This window comes from Drosophila mojavensis, unplaced genomic scaffold (assembly GCF_018153725.1).
Source record: "Drosophila mojavensis isolate 15081-1352.22 unplaced genomic scaffold, ASM1815372v1 contig_36, whole genome shotgun sequence".
Taxonomy (NCBI): Eukaryota; Metazoa; Arthropoda; class Insecta; order Diptera; family Drosophilidae; genus Drosophila; species Drosophila mojavensis.
The window spans coordinates 23,199,907-23,223,273 of record NW_025318858.1 but is presented as its reverse complement, the minus strand read 5'-3'; the positions used below and the strand labels follow the sequence as shown (position 1 = coordinate 23,223,273).

Sequence of the window (23,367 nt, the reverse complement as noted above, 5' to 3'; positions counted from 1 at the left end):
AATACCGGCAATTGGCGAGGAGACAATAAAGAAAATCAAGGAAAACAAAAAAGACAAAATAAGAAGAATATAAAAGGCTAAAAGTAACGCTGCACGCAACGGGAAACATAGAAATACTAAAATATGGAGCCGGAGCGAGGCAAGCGGAAGACAAGAAAAAAGTCAAAGACAAACAAAAAAAATCATAGGGGCGGCTTTAATAAAAAAGTACAGCAAATAACAATGTACACAAAGCGGGCGCACAGTATACTATAAAAATTCAGTTATGGTATGTGGGTTAAGCGCCAACGCATGTCCTTAGCCTGACAACGCAACGGAAGAGTGGGACGAAAACGGAAGGCGACAAACGCAACTAAATAAAATTTATCGATTGACGCTCACACACACATACAGGCACACACACGCTCGCACACATAAATATCGATATTGCGGGGTTGGGGTCAGGGGTAGCTTAGCATGAGTATTAATAACATTTAAGCGGGGGTTGGTCGATGCAGTGCATTCAATATCCAAAGAGTTGCGATTCGTTTGGACTACTTAGACAGCGCCATGCATAATTTGCATGACCAATCGATAAACGATTGTCGTCGAGGCTAAGCGTCAAACTCGAAATATGAGCGAAATCTGCAAAATTATGAAACATTTTGCGAGTAAAAGTTGGGCAGCGTGCTCAGCTGACATTTAATATGCTCGAGAATTCGCTTTGCATATCGCATTGGAGTATCCTGACCTAATTAAATATTAAATTTCCCAATTGACATGCTTCTGTGATATAAATAACCAATTGAATCAGTAAAATGTTGGGCTATTAGGTTACCTATTTACGTTTATATTATAGATTAGAATAAAGCGTTAATGGGAGCTTGTGCGTAGAATAGATATACTAGAAAGACAAGCAACGCTGACACTAATTATGAGCTAGTGTTATATTTGTAAGAAAAGTCTATACGGTATAGATTTATTGAAAGATAAGGGCTTATAAATAAAGCTACTTACGAGCTTACGCTTTTCCATAGACTTCTCTTCATTCCACCTCTTTGATAACTTCTCTGCTACTCATCTTCTCTCCTACTCTGCTAATCTCCAACTGACCAACCCTTCTACTCCTAATCTCCTATTCTCCATCTCGCCAACTCTCCACTTCTTATATTGTTCATCTCTCCTACTCTCCACTCTGCCTCTCTTCGACTCTCCTATTCTCCTATTCTTCTGTTCCTCTACTATACAAACTCTCATGCTCTCATATTTTCCATCTCGCCTACTCTCCATCATTGTATCGCTCTCCTACCTTCCATCTACTTCTTCTACTATTGGACTGACCTCCTGTCCTCTTTTTCTGCTCTTTCTCTCCCATTCAAGCCTTACATTAAATATTTAGCATATTAAGCATTGCTGTATTAATGCCTTCTCTTTCTTAGTTCATTTCAATCTTTGTTTACTTCAAGTTTCCGTTTTTATTGGAATATTTGCGCCCAAATGCTGGACAGTTTTTCCCAGTCCCGCTTAAAACTGAAACAACTCAATCAAGTTAACGGTTTCGTCCATACTACCAACTTGGCTCGTATATTTTACTAGAGCCGAGCGGCTACAAACATTTTCACAAGCCATTAGCTCGTATCCATCAACGGGGCTAAGCGGCTTATCTTGCCAGACATCCTGAAGCGGGTCAACATTTTAAAATGCCACGGCAAATGAAGCGAAAAGCTCAAAGCCAACAATTTCAGTTGCCCAAACGGAAAATTCACTTAAACAAAAAAAAAAAAAAAAAACTTAAATTGCAAATTAAACTGCGCAGAAATGTTGACTTAAAAAGGCTATGTTTAAAAATTCAGAAAAAACAAATTCGCTAGTAAATAAAGTGCGCAAATAATTTCATCATCTTCAGCTGGCAATTCGCAGCATATTTGACGGCAAAAATTATGCACAGCATACTTATTTCATGCGCAAGCGGCGTCTGCTGGAAACTCGTCAATAAATTGAAAAAGTCTGTGACAATATTCTCGATATTGCGCTAGGTTTATGGGTATGTGTGCGTGGGTGTAAAACTTGTAGTCATAAGTTTAATACCCTGTAGTAAAGTTCTATAGCTACAACAGATTATATATATATATTTATATATATATATAAAGCTTCAAATAATGAACAATAAAATTCATTCAAAATTATATAATTCCATATGAACATATGAATATTAAAACAATATTTACAACTTGACCTATAATTATAATTTTCTGTTCTCTCCACATATATTACTTGGTACATCAAAAGGCAGCTCGGGACGTTCCTCAATATTCCATCTCCCACTCACTAATCATTTCATCTAACCATATAAATCAAGTTCATTCTCTCGGTGTTTCCCAGGATATCAGCTTAGTCTCGCTAGCCTTTCCCATGCCATTTCACGCATCACATATTGCGCAGCTTCTTAAAAATAGCGTCTCGTTTTCTGTTTCTTCTATATGTATTTTTTTTTTCGCCCAAGGGAGCAATAATTTTTGACAATTTTGCAGTCGTGCGTAAAATTAAATCATTTTTATTGCGTCTTGGGTCCGAGTCAGAGAGTCCTAGCTCTAGACATATGTACAGTGAGAAAGATAGACTACAATCTGCTGTCAGCCAGACAATTAATGTTTGAGAATTAAGCTGGACACATTTTATACTCGATACAGAGCAAGTGAGAGAGTTTCTTCAGTGCAATTTATGTGCCTCATCTGTGCGAAACAGTTTCTAGTAGTTTCAAGGCAGTTAAGCAAAACACATGCCGAGAGATAAATGGAAACTAGTTGCGAGTCAGCTAAGCATGGGCAAAAGGAAGCACATATTGTAGATATTCTTTGGTTTTCGCCTGCTGTTACCAGAGCCAAGCGCAATCGTTGCATATTTCCAAGCGCAGATTGAAAAGTCGGCCACCCATGGGCAAAATGCTTGTTCAGCGAAAGAAAACAACAAAAATTGGGAACAGTTGTTGAAAAAGTCGAGAAATATTAAAAATGAGAAGCATTTTTAGTATATAGTTGACTAAATACCCTATAACAGCCAGTAAGCTCAAAATGAAAAATATATTTACATATGGAATTTTTTTTAACACATAACATATATATATAATATGGATAAAAATGTGCCGTTATTTTTAATGAAACAATTATTGCAGTTGACAAATGTCGATTGACGAACATGTGCAATATATTTTATTTTATTTTCCTTATTATGTGATGAGATTGGCATTAAATTACATATACATTTCTGATAACGATATTTATCGATAAAATACAGATTAGCATTATATGCTCTAGAATTTATGGAAAATTATTAATCTTGTCGATCTCTTGTTATCGATTGATATATATTAGAATATGTGCGCTATTATTCATTAAAAAAATTTAATATTTAAGAATCGTCTCTACACATAAATTTTACCTTCAACTGGAATGCCCTATTTTCTCTATATAAAGCAGAGACACAAAACTGGCAGTGACGCCAGCTGTTCCGCTTAAAATATATCTTTAAAGGTCATCAAGAGCTATCTTGGGCAAAGCTACTTAAAATTCATATAAGCTGTAACCAGAGAGCCAGCGAAAGAAATATAAATATTTTTTGCCCACGTAGAACAGGGTATAAAGGGAAAACAATCAAGAAAAAAACATCAGAACAATAAGCAAAGGTCATAACAAAAGCAAAATGAAGTCAAGCGAAAAAGGAGGCTAGGGAAAGGCAAAAAACATTTGCCATTTTAATTTGTATTGTGAAAAAGTGCGTGGGTCGTGGGAAGTAGAAACAAAAAACACTTGTCGAAATAAAACCGCCTTCTGGGTGTTTATGTAAGCGCCGTCCTTATGATTGTCCATAAGAATTTTTCCCTTGCGTTCGACTTAATGGAGCTTTAGCTGGAAATTCAACGTGAAATTAATGTGTTGAAGCATTTGTGCAACACGTGTGGCACATCGGCTTAGAGTGGCTTAAGGTGTGCGCCAGCCTTTACCCATGTACATGTTGTGCAGTTGGGCGATAATTAAGAGTCTTAGATACGTTGGAAACGATAAACGGATTACTGAGCTTGCCGGAATGTTGCGATTATATTAAGAGCGAAAATAGAAATTGACAATAAAATGTCCTGGAATTGGATAAAGGCGACGTAAATGGAAGAAGTATAAAAGCCTTTCAAATTCTGATAAAGAGAATTTCTTAAACAGCCGGCATACAATCTAGATTGGCTTAACTTAATTTAATTTTACTTACAGAAAGAACCCTTTACAACCTTTCAGCTTTTGTATTTTGCATAATCTCTGTAGAACTTAATCTTAAATTTGATAAGTATGTTATCTAACTGTGCTTCAAGGACTCGTTGCTTTCTTCAAATTGAGCACATTCGAGGATATACTGTCTATCACGTAATTGCACAGAAATTCCTCTCGCAATTTCATCGACTGGCTGCAGCTAAAAAAATGCTTTAAGGAATATGCTATTTGGTATGTGAAGCTTGCCTTAGAATATGCAAGTAATTTATCATGCCCCACGGTATTGAGACGCTGGCACTGTGGACATTTATCAAAGGACGACAGCCTTGCGGCAGCAAACGTGCAACATGTTACCTCAGCCCCACCGTCAATCCCACCTCCAACTATTTCGCCTGGACAAGCGCAAAAGCTCAAAATGCATTTGTGGCCATCAACAACAGCAACAAGAAATTTCAAATGTAAATCGTTCGCTGGCACATGAATTGATGTCTCCCCCCTGGCTATCACACCTTGCCTTATGCACCTTTGCAGTATTCTTCAATGGGCGCTCTATTCCCAAACCCCAAAACCAATTTTCCAAATTGCGATTGCAATTGCAATCGCAATCGCAATTGATTTGCAAGCTTTGCATTTCGAAGCGGATGAGACTTAAAATATAATCAACTTGTGGTATAATAGGAATTGTGTTGGCTGGGGCGAAGGTCATAAATAAGTGTGGTTGACTCATTAGTGCCGCAGCAAGTTCGATATATTATCGACAGTTTTGGAATTATAACAGTTATCGTATACATATATTTATATATATATAAAGTTCATATAAAATAAATTAATTTGGGTGATTTTTTTTTTCTAAATGTTGTACAAAAGTAACTTTGAGAGTATATCGATTAAGTTATCGATAATAAATAAATAAATTAATTTTTACTCCACGTAATCATATTATTAACTAGTATTTTAAATATTTAATATTTATTAATTAATAAAATAAATATTTAAAATTAATATAATTTATTAAGCTATCGATAATACATAAATTCATTTTTATAACTGCAAATAATTATTTTATTTTTTATACATAAACCAAATCCAAGTTGATAGATTTTAACAAACTTTTTAAATATTTAACATATGGATTAATGTTAGCAGCTCTTCAGCTTATAATATTCACTTCAAATTGTAAAAGTTTTTAAATATTAAACTGGCATCTGTTTCATTTGTATCTTTAATTTACAAGCTAGTTGTATAACAGAGAATGAAAACTAGCCACAAACATTGCTAAATATGTGGTTTCTCTTGCGAACGTAACCCTTTTGAGCACCATCATACTCTTTGAGAGTGGAATTTCATTGGGCGGTGCCGCATGTTTTCAGCTATAAACCACATTGATGCACAACGAGAGAGCCCAGAATAACCGCACAGCAACTGGAAATTGCAACACAAAACGCACAGTTGCACACAATCTATCTGAATTAAACAGCAATTTTAACAATCAGAGAACATGCAGAACAAGTAACAAGGGTAACAATTCGCACAGAGACAATAAGCATAACCACAAAATGTTCAGCATGCTTCATTATTGTCAACCATTTCGGCCTAGCAAATACCAAAATCGGAATCGCATTTAAATGCTGAAAAGGGCCTTACAAATTGCATATGATGCATCGATCATGCAGTCGATTGATAAAAGGCATTGTCTAATGCAACAATGTGATAATACTCAATGAGAAATACGTAAGCACAGTAAAGACTTTATTTGGAGAGATGGATGTTAATGTTTGCCTTTGCTGTAATGCTAAAAGAATTTCGATTATTTGTATTGTTTTTTATAAGAGAATGACAGATTGGAGAGGCAGCAGTGAGAGGGAGAATCTATCGCAATATTGAAAGTACAACCTCCCCCAATAGTTTAGTTGCATAGAGTTTAGGAACATGAGAGATAAATAAACGTTCTTAGACAAGCATTTTAAATAAAATCATTTGCTGTTCAAATCGTCTTTAAGCTAAGCATAGATCACTGTAGCTCTCTCAATATTCCTCTGCAGACATATAGATAGATTTCTCTTCTTCTAGCTCAAGCTCTCACACACAACATTTCAACATTTCTCCCTCCCAGACAGAGAGTTTGTGCTGCATTGGCACGGCTTTCACCTTATCTAGATAAGCCAATCAATATCCTGTGCGGATACCTGTGAATATCCGCATAGGAATTTGCTAACACATGCCAATCAGTATCTAGTCCAGTTACCCGTATTGATTATGCTTGATTAACACATACTTCAGCTGAAAATCATTTGCCAGTCAAGCAAGACTTCAACTTTTACAACGTGTCTGACACAAAACTAAATTATTTAAGCCAATATGCATTTCTTGGCAATCGATTCAATTTTGTTTTTTCTACACCTTTGCAACCCACATAACATTTTGTGCTTTTGTGCTTGTTTTTTCTATTTTTATTTTTCCTTTACGATTCCAACATCATAAGGCAATTGAAATCAATTTTCTCTGCAGTTGAGTGGTTTCCCAAAAACAAAACAACACCAAGGGAACCCAAAGCAATGTCCAACTTAACTCTACAGTGAGTGCTGCAACACTTTCATAAAAAAAAAAATTATATATGTATATATATTTTTCTGTTTTTTCTTCGCCGTTTTTGGGCTTGAAGCTCGTGTCGCTGTCAGCCGCTACAAATGCTAGTCGATAGTTGACCCAAATGTCTGTCATATTCCTCTGGATATAGGGGAAGAATGGGAAGAGAAAGAGAAAAACAGGCAGACAGAGAAAGAGAGAGAGAGAATGAAAGCATTTGAAAAATGCTGACTGTCACGTACAAAGAAAACTAAGTTCTTGACGCTCCACACAAAAATTTATATGCAACTCTTTGCAATTCTTTTTATTTTTCCTTTACACTTTTTGTGTCTCGTTTGTCATTCCGCAGTGCAGCGTATGTAACTGTCAAAAGGGACGACAACAACAGCAACAGCAACTGTCACATATATATCAAATCTTTGCCCAAACATATAAACCATGCGGGCAACGCGACTGACAACTGCGGGTTTTATATGACATTGTTTACCTGTGTCAGCTACAGCAACAACAACAACAACAATTGAAACAACAATCACATGATTTACGATTGAGTTGCGTCCTGCTTAAAAACAATGTCATTTAATTTTGACGCTCCGGCAAGGCTAACGAGCAACGACGAACGACGCGACGAGAAAAAAGTGCAGAAAAACTTTCGGTGGCAACACGTCGTATGAGCAACGCTCAAGCAAAGCGCACATTTCGCATACGCCACGTATGTCACTTGGCATTAGCATTCGTTTTGCGTTCGCATGCATCGGTTTTGAGCTTTGCATGTTGTGACGTTCGGACGTTTTCCTCTTATTTTGAGCGTGAAATTAAAAAAAAAAAATTATATGCAGGCATTGAGGCTTTAAACCCCTAACTAAACGCAGATCCAACTTTATGCACAGCAAATATTTTTAAAAATTATATTTATATATTTCTTCAATTCCCAACATAATTAATTCAAGCTTTATGCTACAAAAAAAAAAAAAAATGGTTAATTAAATATATATGTACATATATTGTTTTCAATTTCCAACATATTTAATTAGTTTCAACAGTTTCTCGTGTTTGCCTAACTTGTGGTTTATTTAGCTCATCAAAAGCTGGTAGAGAAATTGCAATTTCTAGACTGCGAATTTTTCGCGCAAACTGCTCAGTTTTAGTTTCTATGCAGAGGAGAAGGTTCGAGTTTATGCCGCATTGCAAATGCAGTTCACATAGTTTCTTCACTTTGAACTTTTGCAAAGTTTGGCATAACAGCGGCAGCAGCAGCCATTGGGTTGGGTTAAGAAGAGTTTTGGGGGATTAGCGAAAACTTGTCTATTGCTGCAGCAGGCGCAAGATGTTGGCACTTAAACCCCAAAGCTGGCCAAATCTGTGCGAAGAACATTTGAGGCTATGTCTAAAACTAACTTTGGCCGCAAATCAAGCGAGAGTTAAGGCAATGTAATAGCCCAGATAAGCAGCCGTAACTATGCGCTCCATATACATATTTATACATATATATATATATGGTTGAGAGATAACAAGTTAATTGCTCTCGAAATGCTCTCAACTGAAGGCAATTTGAAACCATACTTCAAAGTCCCGTCGTGTGTGTGACATAATTAACATGCATGTTAAAAATATATATGTATATATATATTTATTTTATTCGCTAGGGGAAAACTTAGTTTATATATAGTATATCTCGTTTTTTTTTTCGTTCTGTTGAAATTCTCTGAGATAAATTCTCGGAACATGCTAGCATAGTTTGTGAAGGACGCACACTCGTTTGCCAGCGAGGTGCATCCACACGATGTGCGGCTGTCTTAGTGCACGCTCAGGCGTAAACACAGACACGACACTCATGCGGACCAGCCAGGCAGCTCCTAGGGTAGCCAGGGCAGCCAAGGCAGGGCCAACAGGGGGCAGTGCTAAGGGGAATACACAAAACAAAAGTTTCAAACGTCAAACGTTTTGTAGACTTGCGTACATTTTCTTATTCTTTTACATTTTGCTTTTGCTTCTGGCTTTTCCTTTGCTCTTCTCAATTATGCAGCTTGAATAAAGCAACGGCAACGGCAATGGCAACGGCAGGAAGCAAATAGAGGGCGAAGGTCGTTTGCATAGGCACTCAAATGTATGCTAGACTCACATTCATTCACATATCTCAGCATTTACTTGCACATACATAACATCTACTAGCTTTGGTATTCTTTTATTAAGTTAAACTCATTTTAATACATTTTATGGCACAAGCACAAACATGGGAATATATTTGCATTAAATGTAATTTTACTTCAGCTTTGGTTCCCATTTATGTAAATGTGTTTAGGAACTCAAATCTCAGCTACTCCAAACTGATAAGAGCCAACTCTTTAGTATAAACGTTGTTGAAGTCTTAACAGAATGTTGCAAATTATGTTACCAACACACAAATTTAATAATTTGTATGCCAGCTTCAAGTCGACTATCTGCCTCATTAAATTCGTCTGCGGTCTTTCGCATAATTAAATCGAGCCACATCCACACGCATCAAGGATAAAAATTCATTTCATGACCATATAATTATGTGCATACTATTCAACTGCAAGGGCATGCAAATTTCCATCCATTTGAGATGTTTTCTTTCTGTTTTCTTTTCTATTTTATTTTACGCCGCAAAGACCGACCGCAACTTCCATAAAGTTGACTGGCCTCCATGTGCCCCAAGCTTGACTCTGCCACACCTCCGCTCCGTGCTCATAATATGCAAAGTCTATTAAAAAATCTACCCGAGTCATGTCAGCACCTCAGTGCTATGTGTTAAAGAGTGTATGCATGACATAAAAAACTATGAATTTTCCATGTTTCCCAACTAATGAAATACGTACACCAAACAGGTTACGAATGAATTTATTTCAATATAATTTTGCTAATGAAATTGTTTTAAAGTTTTTACAAAGCTGAACTGATTTTGAAAGGTGAAGGCTATATAACATACTTACATAAGCTCATTTCAGAAATTATATTCAACCCGATCAAAAATAGCAAAATTTTGCAATAAAAATTTCCAAAATTTCCAAAATTTCTACAGTTTTAAGATTTTAGACATTCATTGTATTGATCAAATGTAATAGGTTTGCTATATTAATATTATTCAGCATTTAGCTACCTTTATGCGTTAACTTTTCCAAAGTTCACAATTTTCATTAAGACTTTGCTAGAATATACCCGATATTTATATTCTGAGTGCGGGTGTGCCAATGTCGCCTCGTCAACGAGGCGTATGAAATGCATTATATAAAGAAGCAAAGGCACACACCTATACATACACACGTATACACACACACAGACAGGCAGTCTTTACACACTTTGACACTCATAACATTTTGTGCAACGCCACCTGGCGGGCAAGTCATTAAGTGAGCTTGTTTTGTGCTGATTTGTGACCGCGCTTGATGCACAGAGCAGAGCAGGCAGCAGGAGGCCATAAAACTGCTCAGACTACGAACACACACACGCACACACAGCTATATGTATATAATTATAATAGGCATTAAAACGGACGCCTGTGGCCAGCGAACACACAGCGTTGCCAGAGTGTTTTATGCGCGCAACTAGTGAGAGAAGAAAACAACAAAAAAGGGGGAGCATTAATAAAACTTTTCCAGTTGCCTTACTGTATACACTGTCATAAGTTTTTGTGCGGGTAGCTTTGTTCTCATTTAAATACTTTACTAAATACATTTAAATTATCTATCAGAATACATATTAATAATATGCTAACATAAAAACATTCTATGGATAATGTTGTATATACCGAATATAACTCTCTTAAAATTTCCCTCATTAAAATGTTAGTGTATAACTCATTCGTCATGCCCACTTCATCTTAACTTTCACTTAATTGTCAAACTTACCAACAAAATGACGAAAAAGCCGAAAAGAAGAAGGCGCCATAAGTCAGTTACTCTTACTGTTGTGCAAATACATATACACATTTAAATATGTGTGTATGTATGCATGCATTTGTTTGTGTGCTTAAACAAAAGTCAACTCACCCACACAACCACATATACAAACAATGAAAGCCCAACAAGCCAGCGCTTGCTTAACCACATCTATATGTATGGGTAGGTACTTTAGTTTTGGCACCCCTACATAGCCTACCCTTGGCTATGCTACGCCGTATACTATAACCCTATTCAATTGTAGCCCGTATAATGCTCTTCATGCATTTCCGTTATATTTCAGACGCTTTCCACTTTTATTTTGCGCCTTTTGTCTTCTCATATTTTCTACATCGCGTGCAAAAGACGCATTACGAATATTCCCATTGTTGCAGTTGTTGTAGTTAGTATTAGGGTTGGATGTTGGTTATATGGGAATTGAAATTGGGTTAGTAGCAAATTCTGTTGTTTGTTTGCGCTATCTCTGTATGGACTCGCTGAAAAGCAAAAACAAATTGCATGCAAATTACTTTCGTTTTGTGTTTTTTTTTTTTTTTTCACTTTTGTCTGCTGGAAATTCAAGTGCATTTTCGTGCTGCACACTTTTGGGCGCGGGCAGCGATATAAAATGGCTTAAATCAACTAAATTAAAATGCAGTTTAATTAAATTGAGTCAAGTGCTAAAATAAAATTTAAATTAAAATGTAATTTAATTTTGTGCATACTTATAAATTAAAATAATAAATTTATAAATTAAGAATTAGATATCTAAACATTATTAACATTATCTGCTCATCTGCAAACTCAATGGCTCTTAAACTGTAAAATGCATAGACTTTCCAACTGTCATTCTATTTGATTTATTTCAATTGAGGAAGGCGTGCCACCAGATTTATAGTCAAATGCTAGAGAGAATTCCACCTATCTGTCTTTTGTGCTGGAATCGGAAACGGATATAAATGTCTTACACACGCCCTAACGTGGAGCGGCATACGAATTTTCTGAGAACCATGTGATGCTAGCAATTTCCTGTACAAGTTTATATTTCAGCGTCGTATTTCAACTGAATTGCCGAATGTGCAGAGTATAAAGAGAGTATATCTCACTCTTAATGGAGTATAAGAATCTAAAGTATTATGTTGACAAAACTAATTTCGTTCTTTTGATAAAACATGTATTTAATTTCATGTATTGCCTTTCAATTTCAAAAGAAGAGAGACAATAGAGAAAATGCCTGAAAGTTAAAGTCAGAAATTTAGTTATTTGTGATTTGTGCTTTAGCTTAAGCTTGACAGATTAATATAAAGATTTAAAAAAAAATTGATATCTTACTATGTCACATATTGCTTAGAATTTCTTCGATTTACAGGGATGATTGTAAGTAAAGTTTATAGTAATAATAAATTATGAATTAAATTATAGTAATGTGAGCTCTTGGCCTAAAAGCACACCAGAATGTGAATTACAATACCATATACCATGGAGCTCTGCTCAGTAGTTCAGAAAGTAAATAAATTTAAGAAATGTAGAGTCAGATGTTCACATTTGTTACCTTCAGCTAATGTAAGTATAGTACAAAAGTATATAACATATCTATATGTATAACTAGCAATCACAACTAGCCACCTGACTATTCAAGCCAAGTTTGTTGCTATCATTTTGTCATTTTCACAATAGCTTTCTTTCTTAGCGCTTCAATGCACTGCAGAGAACATGTCTGCAGGCCATAAAAACTAATCACCCACGAGGCAAGGACACACACAAGCACACACAATATCCTGGCTCTGCACATGACTTACACTCTCACTCTCCATCTCTCTCACTCTATCTAACCCATATGTACTACTCTCTCTCTCTCTCTATCTCTGTCTCTTTCTGTGTGAGCGCCCGGCTAAAGCCGATTTGAAACAAATTAACCGCACATGGCAGCCGTCACACGGATTTAAGTGCATCGCTCGGCTGGTTGGCAATTTTCCAGTGCGAATTGAAATGCGAAGCAACGGCAAAGCAACACACCCACACACACACGCACACCTGACACACAACTATACACGCTGTATAGGTTATACGCCCCATTAGTGCACCCACTGACCCAACATTTACTTATACCTTTGTGGCCCTCCGGCCTGATGACACGCGCTTAATTTTCAATTACGAACACATAAAGTGCGAACGGACCAGCTAATGGTAATGCCATCATATGCTGGTCAGCTCCGATACATTTATATATAGTCTATACACATGCATAGATATATACTGTGGACATTTATATCAATGTGTTGGCTCCCGCAACACGTTCGCACGTTTTAACACCTTGCGATTCATGTTTTTATTTTATTTGCTGCACATTTAATGGCGCAATGCAATAAAAGGCATATGATCATAATACAGATATAGATTTTTGTAGGTATATGTGAGTGGATATGCAGGTGGCTTGATTGAAAAAAAAAGGAGGAGGAAGCAAGCATGGGCGCATTCAAAATGGGGTCTGTGAAGAAGGAAACTTTGAAAGGAAACAAAGAGAAGGTGGAAATAGCATATTAATAGTAGAACATTTTCTTCCTTCCAAATGGACAAAAAAAAAAAAAAAAAGATTTAAGCTTGGAAGAACACCTTTAATAAAAATCTTATAGATATATTTGTATAGGTGTTGTAGGAGTGAAAAAAAGGAAAAGAGAAAGAAAGCTAATGGCATGGCAATAGCATGGGTGTAGTCATAACTCTATAAGGGATGTCTGTGAAGGAATAATTTTGCTTTGGAAAACATCAAAGAGATAGCGCATATATTATTATATATTATATTATATATTATATTATACATTATATTATATATTATATTATATATATTATATTATATATAGAATATATTCCTCTTTTGAAGCGAAATAAAAATATGACAAAATAGACTTTGTCTTAAGGAAACACTACTAATATATGCAGGATTACCTCTAATTGTAAATATACGAAAATCAGAAACAACTAAAATAATTCGAGTAATTTGGCTTTGTGCAATATTCCTAATATACATTATTTTTTATCAAACAAAATATATACAATTTTAGTCGGGATTTTAATATAAAAAACCATGAATAATGAATTTTTAACAGTTAAATTGTCACTTCAATTTCCATATAGAAACCAACATTTAACTGCCAGTTAAACTTGCTGCTAACTTGCACAAAATAACACCTTCAAGGTTAGCCCAAGTCATGTTACGTCAGCATATGTTAAATATTTACAAAACAATCTCTATATCTCCTTCTCCCTCTCACTTTCCCTTTACACCCCTCTCTATCTTCCTTCTCATTCTTATGCTAAGTGCCTGTTAACTTTAACTAGCATGGGCGATAGTGGGCGTTAAGTTTGCAAAGACGTTGTCGACACCCAAGTTTAGATCAAATATTTACTCTTACTCTTTGGCTGCTGCTGCTGCTGCTGTTGCTTACGTCTGTCTTGCCTCCCCTCTCGTTCCAGTTGAGTTCACAATAGGCGCTGGCGTTGCCACCCTGAGCCAAACTATCTTTATAGTTATCTAAGCTACCCCATCCAGCAGTGGCTGTAGCCTCGCCCTCTTTGGCTGGCAAATCCCCATTTTCAATATAAAATTCAATTATATCGTGGCCTGCAAAACGAACAACTTTTTTATGTGTCTGCGGAATATTATTATTATTTTCCTTTTTTATTCCTGCCGATTTTGTTTGGCGTTTTTTAGCATTGGCGCCGCGTCAATTGGGATTCAATTTTTTGATTGAATTTTCTCGTCGCTTATGCTGATTGCGCACTTAGCGTCGCGTTCGCAATTAATTTAAATGTTTGCCATAAAATCCACATTAAATATTAACTTTGCATTTGCGGTCTGTTTGCCTTTTCAATATTATGTTTATTATCGTTATGGGCGACGCTGTTGTGGCATATTGAAACAGTTAAAAGCGCAAATTGTGATCTGATGAATGACAAACTAATTAATTTATATATTATTGAGCACCTGAGAGAGATAAGAGGGAGAGGAAGTATAGAGATAGTAAAAAACGACGAGCACTTCAGAAATTGGCATGTTTACTGAGTTGTGATCTCGTATGACAAGTTAATTTTTATATATATTATTAAAGTAGAGACGGAGCGGGAAGGAGAGAGGAAATAGTAGTAGGTGAAAGCAGGAACAGTGGGAGATGGTGAAGGAGGTAGAAGTGATAGAAAAATAGAATAGAGGAAGAAGAGAGGAAAAGATACTTTGAGATTCAAAGAGTACTGAGGGGAAGGGATACAGATACATAGATTAAGAAATATAGATATAGGGAGACTTACACAGAGAGTGAGGGAGAGAAAAAAGTAGAGAATAATAAGTAGAATAAGAGAGAAAAACAAAGAAAGCGAGAGATAGAGGCAGAAAAAGCGAATTAGAGAGAATGAGGAAGATAGTGAGAGAGAGAGAGAAAGAGCGAGAGAGAGAGAGAGAGGGAGAGAAATAGAAGAAGAAAGAGAGTCTGAGACAAGGAGCGTAATGTAATAAATGTATCTTAAAAACGTTACATAGAGATTTATTATGATATCTAAAGAGGAAAGATCATAGAAGACATTGTATAAATTTATAGATTCTTCCAACTATGGCTGGCACACAGCTACTCAGCTCTTTGTGGCCTATGCGCAGTTACATATTTAACATTTGCCACTTGTCTGGCGGGCAGCCCACATAAACTTTTGTGGACCCATTTTAAATTTGTGTGTACGGCTCGCAGTCAGCCTTTTTATGGGCGGACAGCCAAATGGACATCTCACAACAAAAAGCGGAGAAGAGAAAAAAATGGAAGAAACAAAAAACTTGTAGACAGACAGACGCTCGTGTCGCACCGTGGGACATTTTTATCTGCGGTTGTTTTATTTATGCAGCAGCTGCAATTCAGAAAAAAAAAAGCAAAAAAGAGGTCTGGACAGATATAAATTTATATAATATAAATTTATTTTCTCTTTTTTGGCAACTGCTAAAGAACTGCAGAGCTGTAGAGTTCATTCTAGTAATGCTTAATTTAATTAGTGTAAAAAGTATAGAGAGAGACAGAGACTGAGAAGGATACCAAATCAAGCTGCACATAAAACAAATTAGTTTAGGCTTCTGCTCGAATTGATATATTGATGTATGCATACAGCTCGTCTGCCAATCAATCAATACATAATCATCAGCTAACAGCCGAGTCTATCCTTGAACTTTGGCAGGCCAAAAGAGAAGAGGAAGAAAAAATGAACTAAACTGCCAAATGATTAAATGATAATTTGTCAGAGGCAGCTGCTGCGCCTAAACTAACACAGCACAAAAACTAGAACACACATTGTGAGTGTGTGTGTATGTCTGTGTGTGTGGCACATTGGCCAAAACTTGCCTGCCACGTTAAAAATTGTGCGGCAGCAGGTTCAGCAGCAGACGCCACTGCAGCCAATCGAGTTGCCCTGCTGCATTTGGTTTTTCCTTTTCTCTTTCCTCTTTTTTTTTCCGTCCCTCTATTGTTGTCATTGTTGTTGTTGTTGCTGCTGTTGCTTGTGTTTCGTGGCCATGAATATTTAATGAAATTAGCTCAAGATACTTGCAATGCGCGCTGCGGCTGTGTCGCACATGTGTGTGTGTATGGATGTGTGTGTGTGTGGCAAGCAGAGCCCAGAGCTAGCAGAGCGTCTGAGTCACGTCTTTGGCTTTGCCTGCTACACGTCTTTACCTTCCGGAATTTCAAATTAAAAATTGTGGCAGCAACAGAAAATGCGAGCAAGTGCAATGCGTAACCAACTAATTGCCAACGTTTAGCCCCCAAAAACATTGTTTAGCTTTTAGCATATTGAAATTTGTGAAGGCTTAAGAGCAAAATTTCGAAACATATTTCCTAAGCCGAAACTTGAGAGCAAATAGCTATAATAACTTTTAGATGATATATTTTACTTAAGTGTTAATAATAAATAAATAAATATATATTAAAAACTACATTAAATATACAGTGCAGAAGTAAAAAACAATATAAAGACCAAGATATGCATATATGCTAAATCTGCTAAAACTAAAAGTAATATATACTCCTAAAAATATCCTCTTTATTTAATTTTTTTTTTTTATTTATTTATTTATTTTTTTTTTTTTTTATTTTTTTTATAATTTTTTTATTTTTTTTTCTTTTTATGCAGCTTGAAATTGTTCATATAAATTTGGCAATTAATTAAAAACTCAACAGAATGCTGAGCGCATAAATTAAGTGTTGAAAATTATAGCAAATATTTTATATATATAATTTATGGCATTTATATTTGTCGAGTGCACACGACTGCATCCTCTAGATATGCACTCAGACTGAGTTCTACCTATATGTTTACTATATGTTTTTGTAGATATTTCACTGAAGCGTAATATTTATCGATAAATGGATGCATGAGCGGTAGAGCAAAAAAAGAAATGGTAATATATAAAGGGACTTTCGATTGACAGCGAGCGGAGAGGGGAGGAGATCTGGAATATTCTGCAGAGGTGTTGCCCTAGCGCATTTCATAATACGCAACGCGAATTCTGCGCTTCAGTCAATACAGAATTTTCGAAATGCTCGCGGCCATATAAATCATAAATGGTCAACGAACAACTGCGCAGAGGGCGGGGCGGGCGAGCGGACGGACAGGTGGGTGGGTGGTTGTATGTGGCAAATATCACCATGGCCAACAGGCAACAAAAAGGTTCGCAGTTTAAACAGATGTCGAGCCTAAAAGTATGCAACGTTTGATATATGGCAAATAAACCCGAACGGATGCTGCCCCAAGATATATATATATATATATACAAATTGTTGCAAATAAAAACTGAAATTTTAAAGAGATTTACGTTTATACTGGAATGCATTTAATTAAAAGAGCATTTACATAAAAACTCTTTAATTAAACTTTCCTCTTAATTGTAAAAAATAAATCCATCAATATTTACTTGGGCGGAAGCAATTGAAAATGTAAATTTGAATGTTTGGATTCTCGTAAAACGTAATGTATCAGGCAGAAATGGGCGTGGTACACGCGAAATAGTATATTTATTTTTCTTCTGGATGAGTTACCCGTTCGTATACAAATTTCCATGCCTAGGAGTCAAGTTCCCTTAGTTATTTTTTAAAGTCTATTAGTATTTTCAGTTATTTAAATTTAAATAAGAATTAAATATATTACAAAATATTTATATTAGATAATTAATTAAATGCTACTCCCAAAAACTTTAAATTTGTATATGGCCTAATTTATAAAATGTGAATTTATGTTAAATTCAAGATTCTAAATTTACCTTTGTGCTTTCTGCAAAGTGCTCTTGTCTCAGCTTTATTTACGAGCTGCTTTACTTTATAAACATTAATAACAATTGATAAATGATATTTGCACGAAAGTTGTTTTTCTAGCCAAGAAACTTGTCGCCAATGAAAAACAAACATGGCCACTGTGCTCCACACAGTCGGGATAATATATTTTAGACTATGCCACTCGGATGTTGCTGCAAGTTGTATGCCTTGTTATTATCCTTGCAGCAACAGCAGCAGCAGTGGCAGCTCCTGCTGTTGACACACAAAAAAAGCCACAGCCGACAATTGTATAGCGGGCGTCTATACCAGCGACTAGAGACTCTTCGAAGGATGAGTGGGAGGCAGGCATTTCAACGAATGGGCGTGGCCAGGCACAGTTGAGTCGACAAGGAGGCCACTGTGGATGATGTTGATGATTATGAGGCTTGTCGCGGAAGGGCGCACAATAAAAGTGCAGCGTCATTGAGTACAGCTTTACAGTTTTTTTTTTTTTTTTTTTGCCCGTATACCCTTTAAAAATGTGGAGTGTGGCAAATAGCACGTGAGAGCTAGCTAAACTAACAAAAATCTTTACAAGGCCAACAAAATAATTTAGTGTACCATATAAGTGAAAGCTATAATCGATGACTTTAAGTTATCGATAAATAATGTTAGATCAAATGGGTATAAATATATAGAATCATCGATGCGTTATAAATACGATGTGCTGATAGAAAAATACCTCATTCATTTCTTTTATATATAATATTTAATATGCATTCAGTAATATTTGATTATCAACACAAATTGTTCGTAACTATTATTGCTATCGATTGTCGATAACAATAATTAACAGTATATACAGATTATTGTTATTATTGTGTAGTATTATTAAAGTGAAGTTATATTCAAATGTGTGCATTATCGTTATCGTTATCGTTATCGATAAGTAATAAGATTCGTTTCTTATCATGACAGTGACTGTTTTTGTCAAAAAGCGCATCTACCCAATTGTTTTGTCTATAACTTCATCATTTCTATTCATAAACGCTTTGTGCACAATTCGTGTTTCAAGGTCAAGCCACGCCTCGGCCTAGAGTACATATCAAATAGATATACATAAATATGGCTAATAATATGGAAACTGAATTGCTTTTGTTATGGAACAAGCTGTTGGGCTCATAGAATCTGGTTTAGGCCATGATTTTGATTGTGCACTTGCCGCCAGCTGTGCGCCTCATATTTCTGCTCTGTGAAAATCAGAATTTTTATGCGCTGCATCATAAAGACAGTGCCAAATGCAAAGGATATAAAATTATAAAAAATAAAATAAGGTAGGTGGGTGTGTCACTTAAAAAGAAAACAAGAAACAACAAAAACAAAACAACTTAGCTGCCAGATAAGCACTTTATATGGCAGCGACAAGTGACGTGAAAAAAAGTAATTTATCTGGCAAGAATATAAGAGAAATTACAGGCACGCGACTCTCAAATGTTTGGCCCAAACACCCACGCCCACACACACACCCACCCACACCTGCACACACTCGCTCGTGCCATAAAAAATGCATGAACAAATTCTTGAGGGCATGTGAACAGCGAAATGTTGCTCACTTTTGGGTGAAACGTGAAAAGCCGAAATGATTTCAGGCACTTGAAATTGGAGTTTTATTTTTGGCTGCCTTTGATTGGGACATTCGCTGAATTTCGAATTTCGAATTTCCGTGTTTGCTGTTTTATGACCGGAAATCTCATTTACTTGCGGTTTAAGCAAATAGCACCAGTTTATTAGACTTTTCATTAGCCAAAGTGCCAGGTAAACGAACCCGAGAAAAAACAGATAAGAAATGGGTTTACATCAATCCATTAATAATACGAAAATTATTAATGATATATAACAGCAAAAATTCCATAGAGTTGTAAGTCGTTCTTAGATATAGAGGAAAACAAATGTTTTTCATTCAGTTTTTATTAAACATATTTGTTATATTAATTTATATATACTTTAAGTCGAGCGATTAGTTTGCATAGAAACTCAAGTCCAGACTTTTTTCTCAATTGACTCAGCTGTTTAACCTGATCGCACATAGTATAAATACTTTTGAAAGTCGATGACGGTTCTCTCGAAGAAACATATTTCGTACAAGATTAACGTTATAAAAATATGTTTGTTTTTTTTTTATTTTACTTGAAAATGGATATGGCTCCACATAAACATTGATAAAATAGCATAAGAATATTTGATATTTTATTAATATAAGCAATTCAATAATATTTCAATCCCATAATTACGCAAATAAATGAAGATAATTTTCTATAGCTCAAATCCCTTTTGGGACCAAGCGGAAAAAGATGTATTATGCCCATCAAATGCCATCAAGACCGATTCCCGTTACAATCTTGCGGAACTTTCTTGCAATTTATGTGAGTTTTTACACACCCACTCACACTCACACACACTCACATCTACATTTACCTAACCCTGGCTCTCTTAACATTTGTTGCCAATTTTACACGCCATAAAAATCGCACCTTTCCCCTTAGGGGGGAGAAATTTGGAAGAAGCAAACTCAAGAAATCAATGTGCCCTCTGCCAGCCGAACTACCATCCCCAGCTAAACGGCAGCAGCAGCCTCCAATTGGCAAAAACCACAAATATGCATAATTTATACAAACACAAGTGAAAATCAACTCCCACACACACACACACACAGACTCAGTCACCCCCGAACACATACACGCATACGCAATCAAATGAAATCCATATTGACAAAGCAGTTGTAAGGAGCGCCGCAGAAAGGGACAGCAAATGAAGTGATATGTGTGAGAGGAGTACGGCATAGGCACACCGCCAGGCCGTCTGCACATAAATAACTAAATAATTGTTTTAATAAAATTAAGAGCTAAACTTTAGATGACTGCGCTTACCTTAGACATAACGGTTCGCTGTGTCAATGCTTGCAAAAAAAAATTAGATTTTTGTTGTTTTTTGCATAAAAATAAGCCGTCGGCCTTTTGGGCAAAGACTAAAGCTTTTCTGGTTGTTGTTGTTGCTGCGATTGAAGTGAGTTCGCCTCTCCAGAAACTGCGTCGTTGTTGTTGTTGCTGCTGCAGCTGGGTTCGAGTTTGGCGCTCGCTCTTGCCCAAAGGTTGATAGTAAATAACAAAAAAACAAATAGCAGCAACAAAATACTAATAGCAACACACAACTAATTAGTTTTTAGTTAATTATCAATAATTGGTGCGCCAAGTGGAGCGTTGATTTCTTTTTGATTTACTTTTGCTTTTACTTCCTATTAATATGGCGAAAGAATTCGCGCCGTTTCTTACGTCGCTGGTTTTTTGCTTCTCCTAATTTGTAACGGTAAAATCCTAACAGCACAACATACACATAAACACGAACACAAGCACATGAACGCGCACTCACACACTAAATTTCGCGCACGTGAAAAGTTCGGAAGCAGTTAAAAAGCAATTGAGGTTTCAGTACAATTGTTCATGTTTTTATCAATGAAATGTATTATATTTATTTTGCATTTAAATGTATTGATTTTTTTGGCGCGTTTATTTGCCTTATTTTTTAATCTGCGATGGTATTATTATCCGTGCTCGCGAATGAATGATGCGTCGCGACATCCTACGAACAGAACGATTCACCGGAAACTGAATCTGAAATCGCGGAGGTGTGACCTGAACATCAAAAGCGCAGCGGTAGTATTTTTTCGGAAACAACTGAAGAGCTTAAATTTGCCCGTCGGAAAATACCGAACGCAGCTTAAAGTTACATTGGCAAAGCTAGAGTGAAGTGTTTAAATTAATAGTAAGATATATATATCAAGTAATTATTAAATACAAATTGAACGCATAGCAAAATTTTATTAGCATATGTATAATCATCAGGTTAGCTTATTCAAAACTAAATTGTGTGTTATGCCTATTATATTGCATTCAAAATGCGCGCCTTCATGCTTAGATATTTTTAAATGTTCCAGCGGCTGGTAACACTGCCGCTTGCTTCTGATTGTATTTAAATCCGTATAAAACACTTGAAATGCAGACAAACGCCTTCATTACAGTTCTTTATTCATATGTATTACAATTAAAGCCTTTTAATTAACTATAAAATGTTGTTTCGAAACAGGACTTGCTCCGTAGATCTTTAAGCAAGATTCGAGTTCTTAGCGAACTGGCACCCAACTTTCCAAAACGTCGGCGTACTTCTTACGATCTAGAGAGTAAAATATAAGAAAAGCAGTTTCAAATATGTCTGGAAAGCTTTAGTAAGAAAATGTATCTCACTTGTCTTAGGGAAGTCCTCAGGATGCAGTTCAACGTAATGTCGGAGCACGGCATCACGCTTGGCCAGATACTCGTTGCGCTTGTTATCCAGGTAGTAGCCCACTCCGCCGCCGATGATTGTAAACAAAATATGTTTTTGAATACCTGTATAGAAATTATAATTAGTTATTATTTAAAACATAGAAAAACAATGTTACGTCACAGTCGTGCGTCGCAACTTACCAGAGAGAATAGGCTTACGGAAGCCCCAGTTGGTGAATAGCGCAGCGCCGAAGCCGGCTAGAGCGCCGGCCATTGGATTCCATATTGGCGACAAGAATGTAGGCTGACGGGTGCCTTTATTTGTCAATATTTCCAATGGATCGTAGACTGCCGGATCGCCCATGTTGACAAAATTTCACAGCTAAAAAAATATGACCAGATGGTGAAAACAGATAAATAATCACTTTCTTACCATATGTCAGCTGATTATCGAGTGTGCACTAAACACATATCGCCTGAGCTATATCGATAAAAGGCAAAAGAAATGTGTGGTGTGGCCAGAATGATATAAAAAGTAATTGGCAATATTATCGACTGCTTGCTTACGAAAAACCACAGTTACATTATATAGTCAAGCAGTAATAAGAGCAAAGCAGGTGTGTCCATAGTTGAAGTACTAAAGCAACTAATGCTGTAAGCTGCGTATCTAGCGATCGTCTAGCGTTGCCAGATCTTGTTAAATGAAATGTTTTTTTTTGTCTTTATTTTACTTAATTTTTCAAAATTCTTTTACAATAGTTTTACATAAAACAGCGCTGCACAAAGCTCGCAAAAAGCAATTCAAAACTGTATGTAAGGCATTGTAACTGTAAACTTTAAGGCAATCTTTTACTGTTATTTGTTTTGTTTTCAATACTTTCAAGCTAAACGAAAATTTAGGATTCTTTTTTTTTTTCTTTTTACATAAAACATTGAAAGCGCAAGTAAAACGTGTTTAGGCACAATTAGCACAACGTGTATATAAATATACTAGTGTTTTTTCCACGCATTTAGCCATTAATGTACAGCTTATACATATATATATATA

General features: G+C 36.1%; 2 protein-coding genes across 2 annotated transcripts in view; both read right to left on the bottom strand.

The window, feature by feature from the left end:
- The window catches only part of LOC6577605 (putative leucine-rich repeat-containing protein DDB_G0290503), a 108,433-nt gene extending 86,782 nt beyond the window's left edge, over positions 1–21,651 (bottom strand). The window contains exon 1 of the mRNA XM_002003524.4: positions 20,928–21,651. Coding sequence (XP_002003560.2) covers positions 20,928–20,936 — 9 coding nt within the window. The 5' untranslated portion in view covers positions 20,937–21,651. The remainder of the gene's footprint in view (positions 1–20,927) is intronic.
- Positions 21,652–22,051: 400 nt separating this feature from the next.
- Positions 22,052–22,723, bottom strand: LOC6577604 (NADH dehydrogenase [ubiquinone] 1 subunit C2). The gene is made up of 3 exons (XM_002003523.4): positions 22,521–22,723; positions 22,299–22,442; positions 22,052–22,227 (listed from the first exon to the last, which is right to left on the bottom strand). Exons 1-3 carry the CDS (start codon positions 22,681–22,683, stop codon positions 22,178–22,180), a joined length of 357 nt encoding a protein of 118 aa, XP_002003559.1. The 5' UTR covers positions 22,684–22,723; the 3' UTR covers positions 22,052–22,177.
- Positions 22,724–23,367: the final 644 nt, after the last annotated feature.

Coding starts and splice junctions, on each gene's coding strand:
- LOC6577604 (XM_002003523.4), bottom strand. CDS start 22,683: ATGGGCGATCCGGCAGTCTACGATCCATTGGAAATATTGACAAATAAA. Junction 22,443..22,520: donor CCGTAAGCCTATTCTCTCTG/GTAAGTTGCGAC, acceptor ATTTCTATACAG/GTATTCAAAAACATATTTTG. Junction 22,228..22,298: donor TGAGGACTTCCCTAAGACAA/GTGAGATACATT, acceptor TTTACTCTCTAG/ATCGTAAGAAGTACGCCGAC.